The sequence below is a fragment of the Lithobates pipiens genome, unplaced genomic scaffold, assembly GCF_037356315.1.
Source record: "Lithobates pipiens isolate NorthernLeopardFrog02 unplaced genomic scaffold, aLitPip1_a1.2 Scaffold_10, whole genome shotgun sequence".
NCBI lineage: Eukaryota > Metazoa > Chordata > Amphibia > Anura > Ranidae > Lithobates > Lithobates pipiens.
In genome coordinates, this window is record NW_027507686.1 from 69,201,134 (window position 1) to 69,225,324 (window position 24,191).

The 24,191-nt window shown below is 43.5% G+C and overlaps 1 protein-coding gene and 1 long non-coding RNA gene across 2 annotated transcripts; one reads left to right on the forward strand and one right to left on the reverse strand.

Annotated features, from left to right (window-relative positions):
* On the forward strand, positions 1–15,297 carry GNG3 (G protein subunit gamma 3). The gene is made up of 3 exons (XM_077455814.1): positions 1–155; positions 8,286–8,392; positions 14,877–15,297. Exons 2-3 carry the CDS (start codon positions 8,294–8,296, stop codon positions 15,003–15,005), a joined length of 228 nt encoding a protein of 75 aa, XP_077311940.1. The 5' UTR covers positions 1–155; positions 8,286–8,293; the 3' UTR covers positions 15,006–15,297.
* LOC143932194 (uncharacterized) lies at positions 15,228–24,173 on the reverse strand. Its single transcript, XR_013262895.1, has 3 exons — positions 23,957–24,173; positions 20,991–21,036; positions 15,228–15,521 (listed from the first exon to the last, which is right to left on the reverse strand). It is a non-coding gene; the product is annotated as an uncharacterized LOC143932194 (long non-coding RNA).
* Positions 24,174–24,191: the final 18 nt, after the last annotated feature.

A 24,191-nucleotide genomic window follows, 5' to 3' on the forward strand; every position in this document is an offset into this window, starting at 1 on the left:
CATATTCAATCATTCAGTCACTTCTCACAATCCTCCTCCTTCCTCCAGTCTCTCCTCCCCCATTTCTCTTTGTTGCAGGGTGTGAGTGTTTGGTGTAGCTGCATTGAAGGAGCTGTGCTCAGCATCCTGTATCCCTCCATCACCAAAACAGACAGGTGGGTACCAATCACACAACCATTTCTAGAATAGAAGAATGGGGAATGCAATGATAGGGAAAAGCAAGAAAAGAAGCGTTGTTACTAACACTAAATGGGGGAATCCTGCCATATCCCCAGAGTCTGACAACAGACAGCCCCTCCCTGCTTCTACTGTCCATCCAGCTACATATCTACCATGTTGTCTGGATGAATAGAAAAAGGAAAATACACAGGAAAGCTTTTTTGCTTCTTATCTTCTTGCATTTGAAATGATTAGAATTTATTAGCAATACAATATAGTGTGATTGTATTTGCAGTTAGCATGTATAGAATATAATTGTAGGTTGATTTTTTTTTTTTTTTTATGTTTACAATCATGATAGAAGGTTTTGGCTGTATGCTGTCTTAGAGGGGAGAATATTGGGAAAATGGCCTGTGCCATTCATATAGGGCTATCCCATAAGGTAATAGAGGGTATGACTTTATTTTTATCATGACATCATATATTATGTTGTATTCAGGTATGAAGTATGCCGCATTCCAGGAATATCAGGCAAAATAGATCTTGAATGTATATGAGAAAGAGGCCAATTGTAATTGAAACAAACATTCATTGCCAACACCCTGCCATGTGACCTTTTTCCAATTGTATGGTAGCCTTAAACCAAGCCTGGCATTTATTTTTTACATGAACATGTGCATATTTTTATTGACAATAGGTATAAACTATGGCTGGATAGCAATTTTGAAAAATAATTTACCTTTTGTCACATTATGAAAATGATATGCTAGCCATCTCTGTATATTGTATGGTTATATGCAGGTAATGCAGTTCCTTTTAACCATATTTTTAAACACACACACATATATATATATATATATATATATGTATAGTTTCCTAATACAATGGTAATTTCAGTATTGAGATTTCAATCAGTAGTTCTGGGTATAATTAACCTACCTTGCAAGGTGCTTCAAAAAGCATTGTTCCAGGACCATGAAAAATTCAAGTTATAAAGCGGAACATAACTGAGAATTGAAAACATTTTTAGCAGGTATGCTCTATTGCAGAAGAGACTTGCAAAGTCTCCTCAACAGTCAGCAAACTTAGCTGCTTGTTCACAGTCACCTTCAGAATGTACACTGGACTGTGCATGCACAAATCAGTGTACTGTGCATTTTCGGCAAGCCTTGATGCTAAAAATGAATGAACTCCCAGCCCAAGTGCAGGAGTTATGTCATTCCAGTCTGGCCCATCAAGATGATCAAAGATCCAAAACCTAGAGGAGGAGAAGGTGAAGATGTTGGTGCAGCTGAGGGAATGAAGAGAGGTAAGTTAAGTTTAACATTAAACACTGATGCCCCATACACACGAGCGGATTTTCCGTCGAGGAAAAACTTGGATGGTTTTTCCGACAGAATTCTGCTCAAGCTTAGCTTGCATACACACGGTCACACAAAAGTTCTCCGAACTTTCGACCGTCAAGAATGCGGTGACGTACAACACTACGATGAGCTGAGAAAATGAAGTTCAATGCTTACGAGCATACGTCGAATTGTTTCCGAGCATGCGTAGGGATTTTGCGTGTCAGAATTTGTACAGACGATTGGAATTTCCGATCAGAACCTTTTCCAACCGAAAAATTGAGAACATGCTCTCAATTTTTTGCTGGACGATATTCCACCAGCAAAAGTCCGATGGAGCATGCACACTATCGCAATTTCCAACCAAAAGCTCTCATCTGACTTTTGCTGGCCGAATTTCCGATCGTGTGTATGCATGAGGCTTAATTATCAAATATGCATCTGCATTACTAAATGCTTTGAGCAGGTGTGATGTTGACATGCTCTGCCAGCCCTATGAAAAGCCCCTATAAGAGCATGGATGTTTTTTTTTGTTTTGTTTTTAATTATCTTTTTATTGACAGATGCATAAAAGATGATTATTACAAGTAGATAATCGGCCATGCTCTATCAGAGTTATGGTAATAACAATCAGCGTAAATGCCACAATCTAACATTATCTATTTATAGCATGGGTCTTCAAACTACGGCCCTCCAGTTGTTCAGGAACTACAATTCCCATCATGCCCAGTCATGTTTGTGAATGTCAGAGTTTTAAAATGCCTCATGGGATGTGTAGTTTCGCAACAGCTGGAGGGCCGTAGTTTGAGGATCCCTGATTTATAGGATTGAAAAAAAGCAGTTTTGTGCAATCAACAAAGATTTCTAAACTTTTGAGAAAGTAGTAACTAGTAATGGTGGACTGTTTCTTAAACGGTGTTTGGCCGTAACAAAGTGCATCAATTTTTGAGCTTAAGAAAAAATAATGGGAAAAGAAAAAGAAAAAGAGAGAAAACAAAAAAAGGGGGGGGAGAAAAGGATGAATTGGGGGGAAGTAGGGGAGAGGATGCGGGTAGTGCCCCGCCAGCCACACACCACCCAGGTCACGATAGGCAAAAAATTGGTTTCATAAGCATTGAGGATATTCATCAGAAAACCGGAACTAATCCCAGTAGAACCATCTGGTTTTGTGTTCTTCCGATTTATCCCGAAGGCCGGAGGTCAGATGCTCCCTGCTTTCTATATCATTGACGCTGGCGAACCATTGGGCGAGGGTAGGAGGAGATTGTTGTTTCCACATGGCTGGAATGAATGCTCTAGCATGCATGTTTGTGTGCTGGAGTTTGAATGCACATCAACACATTGCACAGATGGCTGGGGGATCAAGCCTTTTCAGGAAGTCACCAAAATATTTTCAGACAATCTGGGAGATATAATTGCTCCACTATGGACTTAGACTGTTATGAGTCTCTACATAGTAGAATGCATTTCAGAGGACATCCATGACCAAAGCCTTATGCCTTGTACACACGGTCGGACATTCCGACAACAAAATCCGTCAGATTTTTTCAAACGGATTTTGATAATATCTCATAATTTGATCTGAGCATGCGTGGCACTTTGTCCGTTCGGAATTCTCTACAAACAATCAGTCGGAATTTCCGACGGAAAAAGTCCGATAGAGCCCACGCACGATCAAATTTTCCTGCAATATAATCTGATCGGACCTTTTCCGTCGGAATTTCCGACCGTGTGTACAAGGCATTGCCCTAAGAGAAACATGGGGTGGCCGTTACTGACCCCCTTATAAAAATTCTAGTTGCCTGACTATTATGCTGACCCACTGACATCAGTGGTGTGGAACAGATATGCAGATTGGAATAGTCAAGATAAAGTCAGAGGTTCTTATTCTAGACCCTAAATTTGGCTCAAATAAATGACTCAAGAGTGTTACAGTCAGAGAATCAGTATTTGCAGAATGACAAGTCAGCAATGGCAGCCTCCACGTTTTCTCAGGAATGTTTTCATTTAGGCTGGCTTTGTGATGCCGTCACACGTTAAAAAGCACATGATTGTACATTGCTATTACTTTTTAATGGCATTACAATGCACCATTGTGCATGTGGTAATGAATCACAGAGATGTGAAGGGGGCCACCAACACAAATGATAATGCATATCATCTGGAATCAGTCTCTGAACTCGCCTTGGAAGTACAGTAAGTCCCCTACTTACGAACGAGTTCCATTCCGTGAGCTCGTTCATAAGTCCAACAAAGATCAGTGTTTGCAGACAAAGGCTGCGAGTGTTGATCAGTGTGTTCTGGCGGGGGGAGTTCCCCTGTCAGAACACAATAGCACAGCTGGGGAGATCACTGCACCAACATTGCTTGTGTTGGTACGGCAATCTGTCAGGTTTTTTTTCATTCAGACCGCTGGGTTGAATGAAAACAAACTGGGCAAACACGTCTGCATCTTTGAAAGTTCACAACTCAAAGGTTTGTATGTAGGAGGCTTACTGTATATTGTAGTGGGGTAGGGTAGCATTTTGGACTTTAGCCATACATTGGTAATAAGGGAATTGTGCATAGAAAGTTCAGCATATTTCTTGAGGAGTAAACGCTGGGTATGAATTACAGCTCACAAATCTGTGTGTTGGAGGGGGGCCTGTGTAAAAGTAAAACCTGGTACACACTAATGCCGCGAACTCACGATCGGATTTTCCGACAACAAATGTTCTATGGGAGCTTGTTGTCAGAAATTCCTACCGTGTAGGGTCCATTGGAAATTTTTTGTCGGAATTTCCGACAACAAAAATTTGAGAGCTGGTTCTCAAATTTTCCAACAATAAAATCTGTTGTCGGAAATTCCGATCGTGTGTACGCAATCCCAACGCACAAAATTCCACACATGCTCAGAATCAAGCAGAAGAGCCACACTGGCTATTGAACTTAATTTTTCTCGGCTCTTTGCACATGTTGTACGTCACTGTGTTCTTGACGTTCAGCATTTCCGACATGTTTGACAGTGTGTATGCAAGACAAGTTTGAGCCAACATACATCGGAAATAAATCCAGGATTTAGTTGTCGGAATGTCCGATCATGTGTACGCGGCATTAGTTTTCTTTGTACAACCCAGCGGGTTGTATGGAAAAAACTGACAGCTTCAGTCAGAGCCGCAGTACTAACCATCCAACATTAGTACAGCCATCTCCCCCTCTGAGCTGTTGTGTTCTGACAGGGGGACGGCCCCCCTGCCAGAACGCTGAGAGCGCTGATCAAGAGTTGGTCAGCTGCTGGTTTGACAGAATCCGGCCAAATGGGCAGACCGACATAAACACTTGCAGAATGTCAGTCATTTTTATTTTTTTTTATTAACCGGTAAATGTCTCCCCGGTGTGTACCTGGCTTTAAGGGGTTGTAAATATAAAACACAGGTATAGTCTAGAGTGTGTATATATATGTAGAAACACACAGGTAATTAATTAATAGAAGTTAGCACAGCACTGCAAGGCCTTATGGGAAGTGATCAGTGCTAGCAGCTTTCTACATAAGAACCTAATATTTGTTTATGGCAGCTCGCAAGATTTCCAGTGTTTAGATCTCTATACTTACCTACTCTGTGCAATTGAATCACACAGAGAGGGTGGGAACCTCCTCTTTCATGTCCCACGCCAGCGCTCCTGGTCCCTCCTCTCATGGGAAGCCGAGTCCCTCTCCTGTGTCCATTGACACAGACAAAGGGACTCGGCCCCACCCCCTGCTCTATCATCACTGGCTTTTGAGCCAGAAGTGAGGGGAGAAACGATTTGCCAATGTACATGCCCCTGGGTCAAAAAGGGGAGTCCGGTAAGTAAATAGGGGCTGAGGACACCTAAAAAATGTTTACCTTAATGCAAGGAAAACATTAAGGCTTTACAAACCATTTAAGACATATGGCATACTGGAGAATTTTAACATTCAGTTCATGCATTGAATGGGCTCCACTGACCCAATCCTGTTAAAAGTTAAGTGCCAGTCTGCCAAAGAAATGCACTGTGGAATGTCCTGTCAGTGACCCACCATTACCTAAGTACACTCTTTATTAAAGTGTGTAAACATGTCCTGGCGTGGGTTTGATGTTATAGCAAAGTAAAGTTTTAAGAGTTTCTAATGTTTGAGTATGAAATCTTTTGTGAGATTCAGTTTTAAAGTTTTACCAATAACTCACATCCCTTTTGTTGCATCAGACATACTGGGCCTCATCTGCGTATGTTGTTGGAAGGAATTTTAAAGTGCCACCAGTGGTAGTTTGTAAGATATCTGACATTCCAGCCATGGGCGTCCGCAGGTAGGGGCAAGGGGGGTCAAGTGCCCCCCCCTGGAATCAGGGATCGGATCTTAAATTCAGCACAGTTGCGCCGCTATCAGGGTGCGGGCAGCCCACACCCGGTTGCCACCCACCAGTGGGGAGACTAGGAGAGGAGAGCATCATGGGACATGTAGTCCCAAAGATTGGTGGCCCCATTTTCCACAGGGAGGAGGCTACAGCTCAATCAAGAGAGAGATTAAGAGACTGCAGCCTGGAAAAAGCTGAGGGAGAGAGCGCTACAGGACAAAGAATGAGTGTGCTGGGCGGAAGCCAGAGAGAGCCACGCTACCCAGCACCACCAGAGAGAGAGCCACACTGCCCAGCGCCACCAGAGAGAGAGCCACACTGCCCAGCGGCACCAGAGAGAGAGCCACACTGCCCAGCACTACCAGAGAGAGAAACACTCAGCCACTACCAGGGTACAGACTTGCTACACTACTGGCCAGAGTCGGCCCTAAGGAACCCAGCCAGAGGGATCACTGCTGTAGTTTCGCTGGGTCTGGTAAGAGGGCCTGTTGGCAATTATCCATTACTTATCCTAAGGACTGTACTACGTCTGTAGTCTCTGACCATGATAATATGATAATGGCATTGTCGAAAAGGGGCGGTGCATGGGTGACCCTAAAATGATGCCCCCCCCTGAAAAAAATTCTGCGAACACCCATGATTCCAGCTGTACAGTGTGAAGAAAATTTGCCCATACAAACTCACATTTTATTTTGTGCACCAAACCAATACCAAAACCTTCATCCCAATACAAGGTGCCCATGTACAGGCCACTTACCTGCAGATTATACCAAACCTGGTTATCACTGGCTTATGTATATACATGATCCATCATAACTTTATGACCACTGACAAATTAAGTGAATAACATTGATTATCCCTTTACAATGGCATCTGAAAGTCTGTGAGATATATTAGGCAAGTAAATATGTTGTCCATGAAGCTGATGTGTTGACGGAAAAAATAGGTTGTGTAGCCACAGACCAGTAAGGGTGCCCACGCTGACCCATGTCCACAGCCAAAAGCACCTACAATGGGCATGTGGGCACCAGAACTGGACCACAGAGCAATGGAAGAAGGTAGCCTGGTTTGATGAATTATACTTGCTTTTAGATCGTGCAGATGGCTGGGAGTGTGTTCACCACTTACCTGGGGAAGAGATGGTACCAGGATATAGTTCGGGAATAGGGCAAACCGGCAGAGGCAGTGTAATGCTTTGGGCAATGTTCTGGTGGCAAACATTGGGTCCTGCCATTCTTGTGGATGGTACTTGACACATTCCTTCTCCCTGCATCCATTTATGGAAATGGTATTCCCTGATGGCAGTGGCCTCTTTTCAGCAGAATAATGCATCCTGCCATACTACAAAAATGGTTCAAGAAACAAAATGAGTATGGGGTGATGAATTGGTCTCCAAATTATCCAGATCTCAATCCATTGAGCATATGTGAGATGTACTGGAAAAACAAATCCAATCAACGGAGGCCCCACCATGCAACTTACAGCAATTAAATGCTCTGCTGCGGCTGGCTTGGTGCCAGTTACCACAGTATACCTGCAGAGGTCTAGTGGAGTCCATGCCATGAAAGGTCAGGGCTGTTTTGGTGGCAAATGGGGGACCTACTCAATGTTAGGTAGGTGGTCAAAGTTTTGGCTGATTAGTGTATATGACTGATATTTCCCAGAGCTGATTATTGGGTGTTTAAATATCAAATGGGCAGAGGAAGAAGGCATACAAATTATCATGCAAATTAGTCACCTTGTAATCAACCACTGTTATCTATCAACAAGTTCTGCACTAACACATTCAGTATTTAATTTAATGAGAAGGTCTATAGAACAGTGTACATACCTTAATAGTTGTAAGGAAGTAGAGGATATGACCCCAGTAATTCAAGTACTTTGGTTATCCTTTTTTTTTTTTTTGTCAGATGTAGAATACATAAATTAGTTATTACCCTGTTTCCCCTAAAATAAGACCTAGCGTGATTGTCGGTGTTGGCTGCAATATAAGCCCTACCCCCCAAATAAGCCCTACTCTGTTTCCTCAAAAATAAGGCCTACCCTGAAAAGAAGACCTACAAGGACTTTAACTAGGGCTTATTTGGGGGGTAGGGCTTTTATTGCAGCTATCACCGACAATCACACTAGGTCTTATTTTAGGGGAAACAGGGTACATCAGATTTAATATACAACCAAAAATAGCAGTCATCTGAGAATCAGTTCCGGTGTATTATTTTAAGATTTTATTTTCAAGACTTAAAATTTAGTGTTCACAACATTACTGAACTGTTTTGCTCTTTTCCTCTCCATACTAATATGTACTTTATGATACCACTGTATAAAACGAGCAGAGTTGTTTTGTCTCTCCTCTGTTTGGAGGGGCAGATCTCTCAGCCTAGACATACAGTATATGCGAATAAACAGACCACTTTTTTTCTTTATTTAGGCAGCACAATGAAAGGGGACACCCCCGTGAACAGCACACTAAGTGTTGGACAAGCCAGAAAGCTTGTGGAGCAGCTAAAAATCGAAGCATCGATGTGTCGTATTAAAGTATGTATACCATGTAATGTTGGCACTGTGTATCATCCAATGCTCAACAAGTATTTAAAAAAAATATAAGCCAGTATATTTACAGCTGAAGCAATTGTTTTGTTTCAGGTAACCAGGTTCATTGTTGAACCCGTTTAGGTCCTGTTCATGGTAATTCCCACTGTCCTTTATCAGCATTTTTTTTTTCTTACAGTTTTTTCTGAAATTACACACTGCCTACCCAATTCAAAAAGAGGAGAAAAAAAAAAAAAGATACAAAGCTGTAGTGATTAAGTGCTAGAGCGAGTATCAAAATAAACATAATTTGTTCTGACTGATTCTATTGCCTTTCTCAGCCTTTAAAGCTCTAGTTGAGCCGTCAGCATTTTGAGGGTACTGGGCAGCCAATTTAACACTTTAATGACAATGTAGCGACAGGCACTATAGGTTTTGTTGCATATTGGTTAAAGATTAGATCCTTTTCAAGTAAACAAAAAAGGAACAAGAAGAAACTACTTGTCAAATTGAGGCCTTGTGCACACAGACATTAATCAGCTCCTGTGTCATAGTATAAAACCCCCCAGCACTTTCCTGAAGATGACTGTTTACATCTGTACTCATGCAAATGCTGATCACTTCTACTGTGATAACACAAGTACAGCCACATGTAGCCATTGACTTGTATTCATCGATGTACACAGCTTCCAAGGCCCAAGAGAAAAAAAAATACAAATTTTTCGCTTTAGGACATGAGAGCTTATAAATTCACCAGCAGTCCACCACCACACTTCACAGTATGGATTCTTCTCTTCAAAGACCTTGTCCTTTCCAAATCTAGAAGCCCAACTGTTACTCCAAACAAAAAACTTACCAAGAAATATGCATTATATATACAATATATATCTGTTTAATTTGTCTCCTTGTTTATAATTATGTATATTTTGGAAACAAAAGAAAGAGGTGTCTATAAACTGTTTCAGATAAGGGACTGTTTTTCTATATTGTGAATAAACTGGATATTGCCCACAATTTAGTTAGACTGCCACCATCTTGCCAATAGTAAACTGAAAACCTGCAACCTTCCTGTAGTTAATTAGTAACCTTCAAAAGCAGACACATTTGTTTTCACCATATGCTATATTTACTAGCCTTTGAATGATTTACCTTTATGCGTGTATGTGAAACTGTTTAACCACTTCAGCTCTGCAAGATTTTAGCCCCTTCCTGCCCAGGCCTTGTTTTGCTATCCAGTATTGAACTACTTTAACTGGCACTTGCGCGGTCATGCAACACTGTACCCAAAGGTTTTATAGTTCTATTTCCACACAGATAGAGCTTACCTTTGTTAGGATTCGATGACCACAGTGTTTTTTAATTGTTTTATTACATAAACAAAAAAAGGACCGAAAATGAAAAAATAAAAAATAAATCTGTTTTATTACTTTCTGCTATAAAATAAATCCCCCCCCCCCCCCCCCAAAAAAAAAGTCTTCATACAATTTGGCCAAAATGTATTATGTTACATGTACCAGTAACGTCTTTTCCAGGAGTCTTAAGACAGCCACCTTTATGGGACCTTGGTTCCTCCCTCCACAGGAAACACCACCTTAGTTTCAAAATTTTAATCCCCTCCTGCCCCTCTGGGCTCTCAGTCTTCCAAAAGTGCCTCCTACCAGCTGGGCAGACACAAGAACGCGGCACACAAAACTCTAATCTAAACTCAAACCCATTTTTCAGGTGGGTACCGGTGCTGTCCTAAAAGACATTACTGGTACGCAACTCTGTTTTTCCCTCAAGGACAGCCACCTTTGAGAGGATAAACGAGCACTTCATCTTGAGGTGGGACAACCGCTTGCAGGTCACTTTTCCCCCCAAAGCCCTGTTACTTAGCGGATAACAGGGCTAACCTATAGTGTTTGACAAAAGGTGCTACGACCTTTTAACATCCAACTCTTGGAAATTACATTCCCGTTTACCTACAGAATTCCAACAGAAAGTTGGTAAAATAATTTCTTGGCCTTTGTGAAACCTCGAGGCCACCCTCAGTTAAAAAAAAAAAAAAAAAAAAAAAAAAGGTCAGAACTGTCCTAAAAATCACCTGGTGCGGAAATGTTTGTAAAAAAGGGGGGCCCCGATTGAAAGAGCCCTCTGCGCACCAGCTGTTGAAACATCTCCTGGTAGATGGAGCAGGTTTTCCTCTTTCCTGCTACTTAGCAGGAGCCACCAACCGATCTGAGAAGCCCTTGCCTTTTAGCAATTCTTCCTTGGAAACCACGTAGCGAGATTCCACCACTCCACCTGGGGACAGCAGAATGGACACTGAGAAGGTGGTCCTCCCCGATTGGCAGAATCCAGGGGAGGTTCCATGCCAGATCCTTCAGGATCGAGAGCCACGCCCTCCTTTGCCAATGCTATGCAATACGAATTAGAAATTTATCTTGGTTTAAAGACAAATAGGAGCAGGACATCCAGATTGACCTTGATAAAATTGCAGGAGGAAAAGGATAGGACAAAAGTGAGGGCTTGAAACTGAAGGACCATGCCTTCCCTGGTTCTACTACCAGCCAGAGAAACTCTGATAGGGCTGTGCAGATAAGCATCCTCCAGGTCTATGAATGCCATTAAACTTTCGAAGGGGCAAGGACGGGAGCCTTCTGTAAGCTATTCTGTTCCACAGGCCCTGATACATCTGGTCAGGAAGTGATAGCGTCTTCTCCTCCTGGATTCCTAGGGTGGTATGGATGGCTCCCAAGAGATCCCCCACCTCCTCCAGGGAAAGCTTTTAGCAAGAGGGTCTAGAGGACTCACCGTCCAACCCCTCTACTTCTGACTCCACCTAGGAGCCTGAAGCAGTGCTAACTGGCTTTTCCTTCGCTACCTCCCCTTGAAAATAAGGGTTTCCTTTCCGGGTCTTGCCATTCTTTGATGGCTTCCACCCAACTTCATGGACTGGGGACACCCTTTTAAAAACAAACATGATGATGTCGCATTGGCAATTAGGCATTCGCCTATTTTCAGGATATTCTGCTGTTTACTATTTAAGCGTCACACATGTGATGTCAAGTTTGGGATCCAAACCCATGGCTTGAGTGCTGCTAGCCACTAAGCCATGGTGGATACCAGGTTTGTGATTTCTCAGGGAGGGTAGTAAGGCTGCCGCTTTTTCGGTGCACCTTAGCAAATTGGTAATGAGGAACTTTGCAAATTCAAGCTGGTAACCCCTCCTTACGTTCCCCAAAAAGAAAGGATTGGAGCAGACTGCTTCAGGTGTGGGGAGTAAGGCCCCCCCCCCAATCTTCCACCCACTGTGGTCAGCTGTCATTGTGTCTTTCAGGCTGTTTGGGAGGATGAAAAAAATACCACCCCAAGACCTCTTAGGACTGTCATCCATTGGGACCCCTGAACTTTCTCTGTGGGCGAGACTTATTCTCTGCTTACTCCCCCGTTAACACCTGATGGGAAAGGACTCTTACCCATCACCCGTCTGATCTAAAAAGTTTCCAGACCAGGACCAAACAAAAGGTCCCCATGAGGGGAATCCCGCAGGGCTTAGCCTTGGGACATACTGTCCCTCTGCCAAGCTTTAGCCACAAAGCCCTTTTTGCTGAAATGACTAGGGCTGAGGATCTGGTGGACATATGCATGGATTCCTCTGAGGCATCCGAAATATATGCCACCCCTCGTAAGAACATGGAAAAGGACAAGATTGTCACCTTCCCGGTCCCTATGTGCGCCCCATGGTAGCGTCCCAGGTATCCTTCAAGAGCAATTCCATCCTCCCATCCATGGGATCTCTCCAAGGTAAAGTCTGTATGCCTGGAAACCTGATAGGAAGGCTACGTCTAGTCTGGGGATCTTACAGACTTACGGACCGTCCTCCACGCTTTTCAGGGCTCCTGAAAGGAAGGGTTTCCTCTCCAAATCTTGCCATTCTTTAATGGCTTCCACCAGAACTTCATGGACCAGGAACACACTCTTTCGTTTCCCCCTAGGCCCTGACACATCTTGCCATTTAGCAATAGCGGCTTCCTCTCCTTGATTCCCAGGGTGGTATGGATGGCTTCCAAGAGCTCTTCCAAGGAAAGCTTGTAGCGAGAGGGTCTAGAGGACTCACCGACCAACCCCTCTGACTCCACCTGGGAGCCTAAAGCAGCGCTAACTGGCTCCTCACTGGTGTCCCTTCATTAGTGGAGGGCAAGACCAGTGCAGCTGGTGCAATACTCTGCTGAGCTAGCGGAGGGCTAGTCTGGGGCTGCGGGATGAGATTACACATTCAAGACAAACCAGCTCTCAGAAGCCATCATCTCATTCCTTTAAGAGGGCCAGGAGTGGCCCTAGGGCCAACCACCGCCAGGGTCCCTGTACCACCTCCAAAACCCCCCAACCACCAAGAGGTGTCTACACCCATAGAGCCATCAGTTAATATGGAAAGGGAACACCCACCCCAGGGTTCCTCTTACCTTAGTGGCTGGTGCTGGCATTGCCAGGAGCAGTCTGGGCTGCCTCTGGCCCGGACATCTTCCACTGAGGATCGCGTTGGTCCCAACTTTATGAGCTGCTCATTGACCCCTCAAGTGTTACAGCCTGGCCCTCTCTCATAGACCACAGCTGGAAATAGAAGTCATGGCCCTGGCAGTAGTGCATGCCTCCACTGGTCCTGAGGTCACCACGCCCTCCGTCCCAGCCCTTAAGCTCCCTCACAGGAGGCAGGGAGGAACGGTGCACCTCTGATGATGCCCCCCCCCCCCCGAAACGTCTTCCCCACCCTCAGGAGAAGCTGGGGTGGCTAAGCGGCGGACCTATTGGTACTTTACCAAAGGCCCATGGCTCCACCAAGAAATAAAGTTAGGGGGGAGAGCTTCTCCCCACAGTGAAAACTGACTCCAACCTCCTTGGCTGATAAGCCTTGGTTCCCAGCGATGTCTACCCACCGGAGGAAACAACAAAAACAGAGTCCAGTGGGACAGGAGGGGCTTAAAATCTTGAAGCCAAGGTAGTGTTTCCTGTGAAGGGAGTAGCCGAGGTATCCCAAAGATGGCTCTCTTAAATTAGATAAATCCTAATTAGTGTAGATTGATTCGTTTGCATGAAAGTTATAGTGCCAAACTATGATTGAGGTGTGTGTATAAGTGTATAATTATATATGTGTGTGTGAATAATAAATATATAGACACACACACACACACACACACTTCTTTTTTATACTACTAATGGTGGTGATCAGCGACTTATAATGGGAATGCGGTGGGCAATCTGACACAGACGCTGGGGGGGGGGGGCGCAATGCCACTAACATCACCAGTGACACTAATACAGTGATAATACTATATACTGTACTAATGACACTGGCTGGGAAGGGGTTAAATACGTGCCTAACAATGTTTACTATGTGTCAGTTTTACCAAGCAATGTGCAGATTTGTACTCCCTGCTTTGTAAGAAACAAAATGGCACATTGCTGCTTTCAGAGCTCTGCGATTACCTACACAGGGCTCTCTTCTGTCATTTGCTTAACCCAACGGTGGGTTCCGGCTATACATCACTGGTCGGGACCCGCTTCTCAGCTTGTGTTGAGTTCCCCCTACCCGGAAATGCAAGTTACTTACCACTATGTAAAATATATTTATGTGATCCTGCGCGATCTAGCCGCACTGTAGTGGTAAAGCTACAGGAGGCGGTTGGAAAGTGGTTAATAAAAGCCAGTAACCACAAATGGGCCCAGCACAATCAGGCAACCATATTTTCATGACCCAGCTTAGTGTGATATCCATAACATCCTTTCAACTGCTTCACTAAAATTGATAGCATGAAGAAATGTCAACCAATATGTAAAAATGATGGAAGGGCATTTTCTGCATATAGCATGTTTCAGCGAGTGGGGTCACAGTTGTGTGTCACTATTAAACTTGGGCCCATTAGTTCACCACTCAAACTAATTGCAACCATTCGAGTCTGGAGGGGTAGGGAAAATCTTAACTGCCCTTTTGGAATAGCCAAGGGGACCAACCTCAGAAAAAGCTTACCACTACAAAGCTGCCCATTTATGGATCGAAATTCATCTGGTTTAGCAGGGACTGGCCTAATTTCAATCCATCTATGGCCGGTCACACTCAACAGAAGAAGAGGATCTAATGATCGACTTCTGTCAGCCTGGACTTTTTAAAATGTTTCTCAATCAGATGCCTGCAGCTGCTGATCACTTTATTCCGACAGCGAAAGATGCAATGGCACAGCAGGGAGGATTCCTCCATCCACGTCACATGTGTGGAAAGGTGAATGCACTAATTTTTTGTCAAGAAGCCATTTTTATTTTTTTTTGTTAAAAAAATAAACACACAAAAGGTATCTATGGCCACCCTAACACTTCGTAAAGGAAAATACCTAATTTTTAATATTAGTGTGTTATTCGCTGCCATTGATGGAAAGTATCCAATTATAGATTAGAGGCTTACAACATGCTATGTGACAAAAGAAAACTCAACTCCTCTAATGCTCTGTCCCTGCAGGTCTCAAAGGCAGCATCGGATCTCATGACATTCTGCGATGCTCATGCGTGTGAAGATCCACTCATCACTCCAGTGCCCACTTCTGAAAACCCATTTAGAGAAAAGAAGTTTTTCTGTGCCCTCCTCTGACGTATCTGCTACATCAGAAAAATACTACATCCTCTGACACGCTCAGTCAGCCCACTCACTCCCCTCCTTGTCTTTTACCAACATGTCCTTCCACCCGATTTTATTTCGCCATTGAGTGGTTTTAATGCTGCCCATCTTCTCCCTCAGCATGGAGAATTATTGACAATGTCCTCTCAACCCAAGGGACTTAAACTTTTAAATTATGCCGATGGAAGACTGTGGTGATATACAACCAGTATTTATTTGTAAATTATACAACTGTGATTAATAAATATTGACAAAAAAAAAAAAAGTCCAAATTTCATTTTTCTTGCTTAAGTAAATTAATTGTTTGTCCAAGTTTAAAGTCCAAAAACGGCGTATACAGCTACATAAATGGCCTGTATCCCAGTACAAGACTGAATATCAGCCAATTTCTACAGACAGAGCCAAAATGACCGCTTTGAGTTAATTCAAAAATAGGTCCATACAGCGCGAAGTTTCAGTGTGCCGGTCCTATTTCACCGCCATAGAATTCTGCAAAAGAACAAAGAAAAATCATCAGCAAGTCTACAAACCAAGGTTAATGCATTTTAAACACAATATACTGCTTTCATCAATGCTGAATTTCAGGTATTTTAGTACATTAGAACATCTCAAATAAAATGTCCACCCAAAACTAGTCATTTTCTTGCAAGTGGAGGGCAACAAGGATACCAATATTATGCTCACCTCTATAGTTTCGTTCTTAATAATCCTACAGTTTGGTTTTCCACAGAACTACAAAGCTGGTCATAAACACTCGGTCAGATGTGCAGGTATGACTCAACTGATTTTCAACATCTGTGCTGGCCAGCACTTCTTGGCCAATCCTAAATTGCAAAAAAAATGGCCGCAGACATCTCCGCTGTCAGCTGATCAGATGGGCAGCACAGTGGCGAAGTGGTTAGCACTTCCATCTAACAGCACTAGGGTCGTTGGCTCGGATCCCAACCACAGCACTACCTGCCTGGAGTTTGCTCTGTATGACTGCAGGCATCTGCACAATTAATTCCAACTAACTGGATACATGTCTGACATCTAGATGAAGGATCCTTGTTATGCTAAATTTCACACCAGGCTACAGTGTTAAAGCCCCTGGCTCCTCCACGCCCGCTGAGTGCCCCCATAGCAAGCTGCATGTGCATGGTCGTTTACAAGCCCCTGTGTGCCCATAAGTCACACAGAGTGTGGCTTGGTCCTGCCCCCTCCTCACTGGCTGACAATGACATTGGCTCCCATTGCTGTATCAGAGCCAATAAGGGAGAGATCCTCTGCACAGGCAAGTATAAGGAAGGGAGTTGCTTGCAGAAAGGCTTTAACCTTAATGTAGAGAATGCATGAAAAGTAAAAAGCTTTCTACCTTTACAACCACTTTAAAGAACGCTTCCACAGGAAAAAAAATAAAGAAAAAAATTAAATAAGAACGTCTACCCCATTACCATGACTACATTTTGTATATTATAGGTATCATATGTAATCCATTGCAGTCAGGTTTTACAATTTTCATGATCCTCACATGTTTAGGAGGCTTTCTTAATCTTCTTAATGTGATGTAACCCCCCTCTCCCTGAATCTCTGGTGCATCAACACATTTAAAAAGTTTAAGTTCACCTTTACAGAGAATCTGTAAGGTGAACTTACACTGGACTCCATCAGTCCTGCTGTAGCTGACGCCGGTGATCACCCACTAGGAGACATCGAGTCCCCACTTCACCAGTCCGGGGATTTGAAGTCCCCACGGCGTAACCGCCTAAATGTACCTTGTGTAAAAAAAATTAAAAAAAAAAGGAGGGAGGAGAGAGAGACCAGTAAAACGACGACCCAATGTCTTCTAGCAGATGATGACAGCCTCAGGTACAGCAGGACCATGGGAGGGGGGGGGGTCCAATGTAAATTCCCCTTACAGATAAATAAAAATAATTATCTGTATATTAATTTATTTCAAGCCTACTCCTATTAATCTAATCTAAAGGAAGAAGAATTCCAAACCATTACTTTGTTGAATGCAGCGACACATAAAATGCCCTGTGAGTAGGCACTGCTGTGCTACACATTTCACAGCACCTTCCTTCTGAACTATAGGGGTGCTGAGAGGAGGAGTTTCAGTAGGCGGAGTCAGTACAGGAAACGTTCCTTGCGGGCAGCAAAGCACCATGGGATATGTAGTCCTTAGAAAAAGAAAGTAAATCGAAAGGAATGAAGCTGCAAAGCATGCAGGGAATCTAGAAAGTTGTAGAAAGAAACGACCAGCAGGCAGGCAGCCCTCACAATGTGAAAAGAAGATTTTTATGCAAGCTTATATTGTATTGTCCAAAATTACAACGATGATGTTATGAAACAAGAGTATGCTGTGACCAGAGAACTTCAAGGCAGGTCTAAATCTGATTGGTGACCATGAGAAACTTTCATACACTTTGATATATTAAGCTTTCTGCATATATAAGATCTCATGCACACAAGCAGCAATGGGACAGTAGAATCAGGCAGCTTTACCACCCCCGCCGCCAATTACCTGACTAAAGAAGGGCTGTGTACATGCCGCAGGGAAAAAATTAAAATAAAATGACATGTTGCTTTGGGCTGGCAATTCTGCCACCAAATGTGACCTATTCAAGTTGTGGCACAGTATTTTCAGGGTTGGACAGATACTTTTCAGAGCAGTTACCCACACGTGTGAACGAGCTCTAAGCCCTTGTACACACGGTCGGAGATTCCGTCAGAATGTTTCCTATCGGACCGTTTTGTCGGATATACAGACTGTGTGTGGTCTGCATCGGACTGTTTCCGTCGGAATATCCGACGGACCAATTTTTCCAACTTGCCGGTAAAATTTTTGGACAAAAATGCTCCGATCGGACATACTCCGATCATGTGTAGCCTACTCGTACGGACAAAGTGCCACGCATGCTCAGATCAGATCAAATTCCTAGATCAGTGATGGTGAACCTTGGCATCCCAGATGTTTTGGAACTACATTTCCCATGATGCTCAACTACACTGCAGAGCGCATGAGCATCATGGGAAATGTAGTTCAAACACATCTGGGGTGCCAAGGTTCGCCATCACTGTCCTAGACCAAAGCTATTGGCTACTAGCCTGAACGTAGTCCCGTCATAACGAAATAACGTCATCACATTATGTACAATCGGATTTTCCAACAACTTAGTCCGACCGTGTGTATGCAACATCACTTCCGGACCTCTTCCGGAATTAATCCATCGGAATTACTCCGACGGATTTGGTTGTCGGAATCTCCAACCGTGTGTACAAGGGCCAATACAACTAGGAGGAGGCAGAGGATGTGTTTGGAAACACCTATTCAGCATTACAAACAAATAAAGCAAAAGGAGTTACCAGATTACCATAAGAGTTGGATTGGACTGATGCATTAGCGCCATGTCTCTATAAACATCTGAAGCGGTTTTTAGGAAGGCTGTGCTTTTGTTTTACGCATCAAGGTTCAATTTAAATACAGACTTTAGTATACCTTAAAGCGGGAGTCCACCGGGACTCCGCGTTTTTTTTTTTTTTTTTTTTTTTTTTTTTTTAAAAGCCAGCAGCTACAAATACTGCAGCTGCTGACTTTTAAAATAGTGACACTTACCTGTCCAGCGCGCCCGCGATGTCGGCACCCGAAGCCGATCTGTAGATCGTATCTCGGGTGCTGCTGCCGCCATCTTGGGTATGGGAATCAGGAAATGGAGCCTTTCGGCTTCATTTCCCGGTTCCCTACTGCGCATGCGCGAGCCGCGCTGCGCAATAAGGACGGTCCCCGCTGCCTCTGGGATCTGTGTGTTTTCCCAGCAGGCAGCGGGGCACTTGCGGGAAGGGGCGGGCACTTGCGGGAAGGGGCGTAATATACGCCCCTTTCCGCAGAGAGCTATCCCGGAAGTGGGTACAGATACCTGTACTGTACAGGTATCTGCACCCCCCTCCCCCCTGAAAGGTGCCAATTGTGGCGCCGGAGGGGGGGGAGGGTTCCGATGAGCGGAGGTCCACTTTAGGGTGGACCTCCGCTTTAACACTTACACCCTTACCATAATCACTGTTCACTTAAAATGGCAGGAAAAATTTGGGTGGAGAAAAGTAAATAGTGGGGGAAAAAAAATAAAAAATCTGCAGTCTCACTGGACTTTAGCTTAGTTAAATGTAAGGTACACTGCAACAAAAGCAGATCTAGTTTGTTTAAATACCCATGGAATGAACATATGCTACTGGAGTTCTCCTGCATGACAACATCACGGAGCTGGTGGATGTTGGAGACCTTGCGCTCCTCCATCTTCCATTTGATGATGCCCCACAGATGCTCAATAGGGTTATGTCTGGAGACATGCTTGGCCAGTCCATCACCTTTACCCTCAGCTTCTGTAGCAAGGCAGTTGGAGGTGTGTTTGGGGTAGTTGTTGGAATACTGCCCTGCGGCCCAGGGAGGGGACCATGCTCTGCTTCGGCATGTCACAGTACATGTTGGCATTCATGGTTCCCTCAATGAACTGTAGCTTCTCAGTATCGGCAGCACTCAGGCAGCGCCAGACCATGACACTTCCACCACCATGCTTGACTGTAGGCAAGACACACATCTTTGTACTCCTCACCTGGTTGCCGCCACACACACTTGACACCATCTGAACCAAATAAGTTTATCTTGGTCTCAACAGACCACAGGACATGGTTCCAGTAATCCATGTCCTTAGTCTGCTTGTTTTCAGCAAACTGTTTGCAGACTTTCTTGTGCATCATCTTTAGAAGAGGCTTCCTTTTGGGACAACAGCCCTGCAGACCAATTTGATGGAGTGTGCGGCGTATGGTCTGAGCACTGACAGGCTGACCCCCCCCCCACCCCTTCAACAATGCTGGCAGCACTCATACATCTATTTCCCAAAGACAATCTCTGGATATGACGCTGAGCACATGCACGCAACTTCTTTGGTCGACCATGGCGAGGCCTGTTCTGAGTGGAACCTGTTCTGTTCAACCGCTGTATGGTTTTGGCCACCGTTCTGCAGCTCAGTTTCAGGGTCTTGGCAATCTAAGCCCTTGTACACATGGTCGGAGATTCCGACAACCAAATCCGTCAGAGTAATCCCGACGGATTAATTCCGGAAGTGATGTTGCATACACGCGGTCGGACTAAGTTGTCGTAAAATCCGATTGTACATAACGTGATGACGTTATTTCGTTACGACGGGACTATGTTCACGCTAGTAGCCAATAGCTTTGGTCTAGGAATTTGATCTGAGCATGTGTGGCACTTTGTCCATCGGAGTAGGCTACACATGATCGGAGTATGTCCGATAGGAGCATTTTGTCGGAAAATTTTACCGGCAAGTTGGAAAACTTGGTCCGTTGGAAGCATTCTGATGCAGACCACACACAGTCGGAATATCCGACAAAACGGTCCGATAGGAAACATTCCATCAGGAATCTCTGACCGTGTGTACAAGGTCTAATAGTCTAGGCCATCTTTATGTAGAGCAACAATTCTTTTTTTCAGATCCTCAGAGAATTCTTTGCCAAGAGGTGCCATGTTGAACGTCCAGTGACCAGAGAGGGCAATAACAACAAATTTAATACACCTGCTCCCCATTCACACCTGAGACCTTGTAACACTAATGAGTCACATGACACCAGGGAAGGAAAATGGCTAATTTTTCACTTAGGGGTGTACTCACTTTTGCCTTACCTAGTAATGACAGGCTTGCACGTCGCTGCAGTTTGTAGTGTCATGACTGGTCAATTCCCCTATGTCTATGTATTGCTAGAGCTAGCCTGGTACTAATCACCAAAAAAACAAATATTTCTGCTACCCCAGACTCTGAACAGGCCAACAGGCCATGATCAATGCACATATTATGCAGGTGAAAAGCACAATGTGCAGGTGGGGAGGAGTATAAACCCTTTAAAACAAAGTTTTTACTTCTCTGTATACAAAAGTATATTTTTATATATTATAAGGTCACATACCAGCATTTCTTCCAGCTCTTCTATTTCTGCTTTATCCATCAGTATTCTACAAAGACAGAAATGTAGAAATATAAAACATTAAAACAAACCAAGTGACTTGTCAGCATCTTTCATAAACTTCCCACCTGGCCAATGACATCTTCTGGTGGCTGGCTTCTGGGTCTGGATCGCTGCCATTGGACAGGCAGAGATGACGTCACTCCCGAACATTCATGGGAATTCAGTCAGTCAAAATTCGGTATTGCCGAATTTGTACAGCAAGCGGCAAGGGTGGGACTCACTGTACAGAGGTGAACAGGCAGGCAAGTCCTTTTTAACGCAGAAGAGACAAAGCATGTCTCTCCTGCATTCAAATTCCTGCCTGTCCACCCATTTTATTTGGTTAGTCCAGAGGTCCACTTTAAGTGGATTATTTTGTCAATAGCCAATAATGTTGAGTGAAAAACGGCTACACCAAATTATTATTTTTTCTCCATTTTTAAATAAAGCCTTTATTTCATTTGTACATAATGTCAGTGGCTACAAAGGAGATCAATGTATTGTAACGGAGGGGCGAGTCCCTGCTGTCAGAATACAATAGCACAGCGGAAGAAATCCCTGCATCTACATCGCTTGTGTGGATGTGAGAATCAGGGAGTTTTTTCGTTTTTTTTGTTCAAGTCACTGGTTGAATGAAAAAGAAAATAAATAAATAACCCAAACACTCAATGTGTAATACACTGCTTTAGGCTACATTAAATGTGTGGCTAAATTTACCACCCTCCTGAAAAGCAATTGCAATGGATTGACTTTTAGAGGCATTTGACAGGAAGTAATACCTCACCGCCTCACCACCTGTGTTAATCACTGAAAGCCTCCAGTGCAGTCCTTTGCACTTCAATGGGTTGCATCCGACAGCAGCTCCACCTTCCAAACACAACAGATGGTCAAATCTTTACTATGCCAAAACAAATATCTAATTTTCCCAAAGCCTTCATGCAGGTCAAGTAATAAGCAGGGTCTGCTTGTTGGATTGTTTCCTGGTGGTAGGTGGTCCTCGATGCAGAAAGCAGTGCCAGCATACCCATTTGTCACCATTCCACGAGCATGCACAATTTTAAAGTGTGACATGTTAGGTATCCATTTACTTGGTGTAACATCATCTTTCATATTATACAAAAAAATTATGGTAAACGTGTTTTGTTTTTGTAAATTCAATTGTAGACTGCTGCGCAAATACCGTGCGACATAAAAAAATTGCAATGATCGCCATTTTATTCCCTAGGGTCCCTGCAAAAAAAAAATAAAAAAAGTGTATATATATATATATATATATATATATATATATTATAATATAAGGTTTAGGGGTTCTAAGTAAATTTTTTGCAAAAAATAAAAAATACAGATTTAAACTTGTAAGCAAAAAGTGCCAAAAAAGGCCTGGTTGGAAAATGGTTAACCACTTGCTGACCAGCCGCCGCAGTTTTACTGCGGCAGAATGGCACGGCTAGGTGAAACGACGTTATGTTGCGTCACTTCGCCCTGTGGCCACTAGGGGCGCGCCCACTGCTCACCCCCTGAGCTGATGCGAGCGCCAGCAGGCTTGATGACTGCTGGGCTCCCGTGATCGCTCATTACACACTGAGAACCGGGATCTGTGTGTTTAAACACACAGATTCCAGTTCTCTAAGGGGAGAAGAGACTGATCGTGTGTTCATACACAGTATGAACAGCAATCTGTCATCTCCCCTTTTCAGTCCCCTCCCCCTTCAGTTAGAACATAGAGAGGTAGCACAGTTAACCCCCTTCCCTACCAGTGACATTTTTACAGTAATCAGTGCATTTATATAGCACTGATTGCTGTATAAAATGGTCCCAAAAATGTGTCAAAAGTGTCTGCCATAATGTCGCAGTTCCGATAAAAAAAATAAAAAATTATATAATATACACATATCGCCACCATTACTAGTAAAAAAAAATAAAAAAAAGATATATATATATATATATATATATATATATATATATATATATATATATATATATATATATAATGCTATAAATCCATAGCCCATTTTGTAGACACTATAACTTTTGCGCAAACCAATCAATATACGCTTATTGCAAGTTTTATTACCAAAAATATGTAGAAGAATATATATTGGCCTAAACTGACAAAACTTTTTTTTTTTTTTTTTTAAATAAAAATAAATGGGGATATTTATTATAGCAAAATGTACCAAAATATTGTTTTTTTGTTTTCAAAATTGTTGCTTTTTTTTTGTTTATAGTGCAAAAAAATAAAAACCACAGGAGGCGATCAAATACCACCAAATGAAAGCTCTATTTGTGGGGGAAAAAAAAAGGACATCTATTTTGTTTGAGTGCAGTGTCACACGACCACACAATTGTCAGTTAAAGCAACGCAGTGCCGAATCGCAAAAAATGGCCAGGTCATCAAGCAGCCAAATTTTCCAGGGCTGAAGCAGTTAAAATCGCGGCACACTAAAATTACATAGTTCTGCGGTACCATGCCGTTTTACATAACCGAAAACACGCCTGCGTTTTCAGATACTTGGGGGGGTGATATTCAAAATGAATGTGATCTACACCATTCCTGCACACACATAGAATGAGCCTAAGGGCCATACATACCCACCCCCTGTGAAATGTGATTTGCGTATTGTGAAAATACATAGCGCATTTTTAATGCGCCTAAGTACACTTTAACACACCACATAAAGCGTTTTGCATGCGTTTTCATTCCTGGTCACTTAGGCAAAAGAACTGACATGTGGCTCAAAAAAAAAAAAAAAAAAAAAAAACACAAGACTCCTAAAAGACACTGACCCCCAGCAATAGACTGCTTGTTGTGTACTACATACTCAGGACATGAACTGAAAGGTTCCCCGGATAGGTAGTACTTCAAACACACCGACAGGTGGCGCTCAGCGCTTCTAATATCAAACTACAGCGCCCCGCCCACACACCTCTCCAGGTTGTCATTGACGTTCTTCAGATTTACAGAAATGCCTCGCGTGATCGCGGTGAGTTTCCGGAGCGCCTCGCACAGAACCCGCTTCTGTCCTCCCTGGGCCGGGGAAGCGTTTACAAGAAGTCCGGAGCTCCGCCGGCTCACTCCCGCCTCAGCCATATCCAGCTGGAATACGCGCCACGCCGCTGATAGGCAGGCATGGGGCACGTGATCACAACATCACATGACTC

Coding starts and splice junctions, on each gene's coding strand:
- GNG3 (XM_077455814.1), top strand. CDS start 8,294: ATGAAAGGGGACACCCCCGTGAACAGCACACTAAGTGTTGGACAAGCC. Junction 8,393..14,876: donor CATCGATGTGTCGTATTAAA/GTATGTATACCA, acceptor CTGTCCCTGCAG/GTCTCAAAGGCAGCATCGGA.